At 37.3% G+C, this 6,544-nt stretch overlaps 1 protein-coding gene across 1 annotated transcript; it reads right to left on the bottom strand.

The window, feature by feature from the left end:
- Positions 1 to 225: 225 nt before the first annotated feature.
- Positions 226 to 1,816, bottom strand: zgc:193505 (uncharacterized protein LOC559113 homolog). The gene is made up of 3 exons (XM_060872858.1): positions 1,657 to 1,816; positions 1,090 to 1,368; positions 226 to 773 (listed from the first exon to the last, which is right to left on the bottom strand). Exons 1-3 carry the CDS (start codon positions 1,697 to 1,699, stop codon positions 730 to 732), a joined length of 366 nt encoding a protein of 121 aa, XP_060728841.1. The 5' UTR covers positions 1,700 to 1,816; the 3' UTR covers positions 226 to 729.
- Positions 1,817 to 6,544: the final 4,728 nt, after the last annotated feature.

Below are 6,544 nucleotides of genomic sequence, written 5' to 3'. Positions count from 1 at the left end.
CAAAAGATGAGGATGTGTTCCCTTTGAATCCAGTTCCTCTCAAAGGTTCTTCCTTGTTTCATCTCAGGGAGTTTCTCCTCACCATAGTTTCATCTGGCTTGCTCATTAAGGAAAAATATAGATTTAGATTTTCGGAATTTTTATATTCCTGTAAAGCTGCTTTGCATAAAATGTCCATTGTTAAAAGCGCAATGCAAATAAAAATGAATTGAATTGCATACAGCATTGAATTGTCACGCATCCATTAACAGCTTTCTTTATTCAAATGAGTACAACGTAGTGTACAACAAGTAGAACTTACACATTCGAACAGAAAAAGTAGGTTTATGAAAATTGCTCTGAGAGGGGCTTTGCAACAGAAGGCTAAAACTTAAAACAAAAATATATAAATACAACAAATTTACAATTTTACCAAACAAAGCTTAGCATGTATCTAATGTGCATCTTATACATTTTTGTAATCATACATATTTGCCCATTTTAATTTGGAAAATATTATGTATAAAAACACATTATTTATATAATTCTGCCAAACACTGAATCGCACGTGAACATGTAGAGCTAGTGTACAGTTGTTAATAGATATAATAATAGTAATAGGATGAATTCTCCTTTATTTGCCATGCCTTTACAGACACAGAAGCATTTCCTATTGCGTTTGTTCTGTCCAGCTCCGATCAGAAGAAAAGCAGATATTTAATAATTGCAGCAGCTCTGAAGACCTTCATCTTAGAAACCAGCAAGCTCATCCACTGCTGAGTTGAAATCTTGGGCTAGAAAGCAAAATATTATGTATAAATATATTATTATTGTGTAGCTCATCATAAGCACTTATCTAGACTGTCTCCCTTTATATATATTTACAGTGTGAAGTATTTCTTTTACCAAGACAGGTTAGAAAACAGCTCAGAGGCTCTGGACAGAAACACTGCTTCCTTTTCTGATTAAGATCCTTCCTTGTTTTTAATTATTAAAAATATTAAAATGTAACACATAAATATTTAACTTTGCATAGTCTAGACTGAGGTCTGTGCTGCTGATTCAAAATAATGTATATATTTTTAATTGAAAGGAATCAAGATAGCTTACTTTCTGCACCTCCTGGTACACCTCCTGGTGCACCTCCTGGTACACCTCCTGGTACACCTCCTGGTACACCTCCTGCCGCTCCCGGGTTTGTCTCGCCCTGTGGTGCTGAGAGAAGGCCTCCAAACAGCCCTCCTTTCTTCTCTTTGCCATCGTTACCTGAAGCTCCTGCCGAGGGAAAAAGGCCTCCTATGCCTCCCATGCCTCCTGACTTGCTTGGTTGGTTGCTGTTTGCTCCTCCTCCACCCAGCATTGACTTCACCTTTACTTTAGCAGCTTTCGCTGGGGTGGGAATACAAATCACATGATTATTAAATTACAAGTCAGAGTAATAAAACTGAACAGAAAGAAGAAGAAAGTCGGGTGGAATCTGATGAGTTTTTACTGGCTTCATTAATGAAGGTTTAGAAAATCTTGCAAGCAGTAATTTACTTTTCATGGCTTTATGTAGAAAAGTAGTTTTTCTTTTAAAGCTTCTCAGCTTTACAAAAACAATATGGCTGAAATTAGAAAAAGAACAGAAATGTGGTCGTGGTTTCAACAAGAGACGGTATTAAAAAATCCACTCACCTGCTTTATCAACTGCAACATCAACAAAGCTATTTAGAGACATGTTAAAAGAAATGAAGTCCTCACAGCAGAATGCTTGTGTTTCCCAGTGTGTGTATCAGTGTGTGTGAGATATCATGTGAAGGTGGATGCTTATGAAGGGGTGCGCTTACATTCTTTTACATTCTACACCCTGAAACTGATAATCCATTGGCTGGTTTGCTGAGTGTGGAATGGAAACAGGACGGAATACCTGATCTGGCTGGACTGGTTTCACTGGTTTCCTGCTGTCTCACCCACAAAACATTTTACATGCTTTGTTTAAACACAAGATTGGAGACTTGAGTGAAACAAATTGGTCACTTCTGAACTTTCTAAAACATTGGTGGACATGAGGACTTCTTTTACTCCATAAAGTCTTTACACCTGTAAACTGATCTATTGAACGAGGAGGACACAGCTAGAGAGGAGATTATTTAATGTTTTAACAGTTTAAAAATATTATCTTACCACATTAGCAAAGTTCACTAGCACTAGCAAAGTATCTTACTATAACACTAGCAAAGTTCACTAGCAAACTATCTTACATTAAATCTACTAGCCAAGTTCTCTAGCACTAGCAAATTATCTTACAATAAAACTAGCACAGTTAACTAGCACTAGCAAAGTATCTTACTACAAAACTAGGAAAGTTCACTAGCACACTATCTTACATTAAAACTACTAGCCAGGTTCACTAGCACTAGCAGTATTACCATACAACCCAGTCTCATGGCAGTTTGTAACATAGTCACAAAATTGAATCTAGTTATTCGTGTTCGTGGACACGAATTTCCCTTTTTTTTCATGTCACTCAGCATGACTTTGCACTGACAGTTTTGTCTAAGGGTTTTGTCTTTGATTACTTTACGTTTACATGAATTTTAGATGTAAACTTAAGTTCATCACTGTTATTTACCAAATTCCTCTTGAGGATATAGTATTTCTGAGGGAACCTCCACACTGGATGACAGGGAACACTAAACCGGAGGGTATGTGACTGTAAAACACAGAAGAATAACAACAGGTTAGGCTATAACTGTATTTATGTTCTTTCTTTTTTTTCAACCTACTGTACTGTATATACTGAACAATTTTTGAACTCAGACATATTTCTGTTAAGTACTTAGTAATGTCTTCTATAATAGAGCCACAAAAAGGTTTATGAACTTTTTAATGTCTTTTTGGATATTGGAGTATTTTACATTCTCAACAATCAATCACAGTGTTCTAATTTCAGTTGGTCCACTATTTACATAGTAAATTCCAACAAACGTCAAATAATTCACATATAACCTGTAACTGAGGCTTGGCATCGAACTCCTCGCCTTCCTCTCAGCTTGTCATGGCCTACAAAGACCCTTTTATGCCCCTTTTCCACCAAAAAGAACCGAGTGCTGGTTCAGAGCTAGCACTGGTGCTGGTTCAAAGTTGGTTCCACTGGTAAACCTTCTAAGAACCGGTTTTGTCTTTCCACTGGCTAAAGAGCCATCACAGAGCCGACATGTCACGTGTCGCAGCAACTTTAACGCAGCAGCGGCAAACACAAACACATCAACAATGGCGGATGTTGCTTTACTGTTAATGCTCATGGCTTTGTGAACCTACATTAACACCCAAACGGAGCGAATCCAATGTGTACGTGCAGCTCCATATAATCTGTATAAACGGAGGTTGTAACCGAGAAAGTACATAACGTTATTTTTCATTAACACAGAAAAAAGTTAGCCTTAGCATGTAGCTACTTACTATCATGTGTGCTTAAAGTAAAAAAGTATTAAACATTAGTATACTTAAGGTACATTATCAAATGCGCTAACAGTAGCCCCGCCCACAGCCCCTGACACAAGCGGTTAAGTCTAGACCAGTAACGTTTTGGTGTTACTTAAGAACCACTTTTCCGGGTTCAGAGCCGGTGCTTTGGTGGTCGAAACAGAAAGAACTGGTTCTAAATTAGGCTCTGGCTCCGAACCAGCACTCGAACTGCCTCGGTGGAAAAGGGGCATTAGAGATCTGTGGAGGGTCTCCTCCAGAGCCTGCACATTTCCTCTCCAAAGCTACTCTCTGTGTGTTGGAGTGAATATTTCTTGTAAGACTGATGAACCAAAAGAAATGTAACTAGTGAAAAGAAAACACAACATAGTGTGTTAGTAAGGTGTTAACGGCTTGAATGAGCCTTGGCATAGAAGTCTCTAACTCAGGGGATGGAGCTCCATTCTTCCAAAATATATTCCCTCATTTACATATGCCAGAGAGCATGATAGGATGTTAATTGCTTAACTGCATCATGCAATATACCTGTCTGAAATGTAATACACTCATCCTTCCACATTCATTATGTTTTTACTTCAATTTGTCCCCCATCTGTATGTTCAAGTATAAAATGATTGAGGTATATAAAAACTCTAACCCTGGATTCAGCTATAAAGTAGTCAAGTTTCATTTCAAGAGCCATGCGTCTCCCCTCTTGGTAATGGGGGTTCTGTGGGTCAAGGATTTATCTGGTGGCCATTGAAAAACAGACAGACAGACTGACAGAGACAGATACGACAGACAAGTAGACAAAGACAGAAAGAGAGGAAAGATTGAGAAATAGAGAAATTGAGATAGATAACAGATAGAGATGGAAGAGATGGATAGAATTATAGATGGACAGAGAGATTGTGAGTGATAGAGATAGAAAATCATGAAGAGATAGATAGAGGTTGGCTCTTAAAAGTGCCTTTGGTTTTTGGAAATCAGGTGTATCTATAGGGTGAAGGTGAAGTTTGACAAGATCTGCAGGGAGAACAGAAAATGTTAATTATGTAGTGAAGGCCAGATATGTTGAAAAAAAGGTTTAAAATGTGTACCCCGATAGTGAGAGATACCAATTTTCTTTAAAATACTTAATAAATCAATAAATTTTTTTTACTGTTAATATGGAAACCATTGGTCGAATCTTAAATTCATTGCTCTAACATGTAGACCATGTGAGTCTAATGGCAAAGAAAAGCATCAATTATGACATTTAAACAAATGTGATCATTACATTCAAGTCTCGTGGCTTACCTGGGAAGTGGTTTGGGCGCAATGAAGGAGAATCCGCGGCCTGCAGAAATCACCCAATCGCAAAGCGGGCTGGCTCCGTCTCCATAGCAACGGATGCTGAGGCTCACGGGTAACGCGGGCGTCCACTAATTAATTTAATTTATTTTTATATTTTATTTTAATTTAATAATCTAATCTAATCCCACGTTCACACAATAGAAGGAGAATGAAATAAAACGGATTTTCATAACATCGGATTGTTGAATTATCAAGCACACTTTCGTGTTTATGTGTTGAAAGAAAGACGAGGATATCATTAAAAGAGAATCGGCAGTGGGTCATCAGGTAATTTTGGCTGACATCCTTAACATAGTAAAAGTAGATAAGGCTCATGGGTACTGTAGTATTTAGTTGCTGTCCGATTTGACACACCAAATAGATGGAAAAACGGCTTTTCTCAGGAAATAAACCATAGCACAATGGTTAGTACCCTACAGAATATAAAGCAATAAAAACAAGAATAAAATCTCCTGGATAAATGTTGAGTAATGTAGTGCTTAAAGTTTAAAAATGAATAACAAATGAGATGCTTCCGAGTGGCAGAAAGAAAAACATGGTGAAGACACGAAAGATGCTTCCTATTGAATTACATTAGATCGAAAGTTTTGATAAGTGACACAAAGAAAAAAAGCAAATTCGTGTCCACGAACACAAATCAATAGATTAAATTTCGTGACTGTCATGAACTGCCGTGAGACTCTTTTACCCCATAAAGTCTTTACACCTGTAAACTGATCTATCAAACAAGGAGGACACAGCTAGAGAGGCGATTATTTAATGTTTTGACAGTTTAAAAATAATATCTTACTATAACACTAGCAAAGTTCACTAGCAAACTATCTTACATTAAATCTACTAGCCAAGTTCACTAGCACTAGCAAAGTCTCTTACAATAAAACTAGCACAGTTAACTAGCACTAGCAAAGTATCTTACAATAAAACTAGCACAGTTAACTAGCACTAGCAAAGTATCTTACTATAACACTAGAAAAGTGCACTAGCACAATATCTTACATTAAAACTGCTAGCCAGATTTACTAGCACTAGCAAACTACATTACAGTAAAAATCAAGTTCATTAGCAAACAGACTAACATTAAATCCAGTTCCCAGGGCCACCAACAAGCTAGCTAACATTGAGCCAAATGAAATCAGTGGCCAAGTTTACTGGCTAGCTAACATTAGTTCATTTTTAAATAAGTTTAATTGTAATTGGAGGCTTTAGTGTGACAGAGGGAGACCAGGTGAGCAGGTAATATGACACATTCCTGTATTAGAATCTCGAGGACACTCAAGGGCAATTAGACTTAAAAAGGGTTTTAATTTTAAATTGAATTTAATGAAAACATTAAAAACAGCAATTTGTTCATGCTGGAGGATTTCAATGCAAATTGATTTTTGTTTGTCCTGGGTGTTGCTAGTCTACAGGTATGTTTGTGTTTTGGTGCATATGGGTTTGGCTGTGCTCATTCTGGGTGGAGAATTTCTCACTCAGCTGGAATGTTAAGATTCTCCTATTCACATTCAAATAGAATTACACCTAGCAAAGCAGATTCAGTCGGACTAAACTGTGACTAAGACAACCTCTTTGCTGTGGACTGCCTAAATATAGATTCAGATCATCTGCTGTTTCAAACAAGTCTGATCACTTACAATATTTTCCTATCCAAAAGCACTTCCACACCAAGAATCCTAGGGGCTATCCCACACGAAAAATTCAAAAGGATCCTCTATGATGTTCATGGTTTCTCCTAAACAGCAAAAAAGATCAAATGGAGATG

This window comes from Tachysurus vachellii, chromosome 6 (assembly GCF_030014155.1).
Source record: "Tachysurus vachellii isolate PV-2020 chromosome 6, HZAU_Pvac_v1, whole genome shotgun sequence".
Classification (NCBI taxonomy): Eukaryota; Metazoa; Chordata; class Actinopteri; order Siluriformes; family Bagridae; genus Tachysurus; species Tachysurus vachellii.
This window is presented reverse-complemented; position numbering and strand designations above follow the sequence as displayed.

Excerpts from the sequence above, each read along its gene's own strand:
- zgc:193505 (XM_060872858.1), bottom strand. The coding sequence starts at position 1,699 with ATGTCTCTAAATAGCTTTGTTGATGTTGCAGTTGATAAAGCAG. Across the intron at positions 1,369-1,656 it reads TGTTGCAGTTGATAAAGCAG|CGAAAGCTGCTAAAGTAAAG; the intron begins GTGAGTGGATTT and ends TTCCCACCCCAG. Across the intron at positions 774-1,089 it reads TGTACCAGGAGGTGCAGAAA|CCCAAGATTTCAACTCAGCA; the intron begins GTAAGCTATCTT and ends TTTGCTTTCTAG.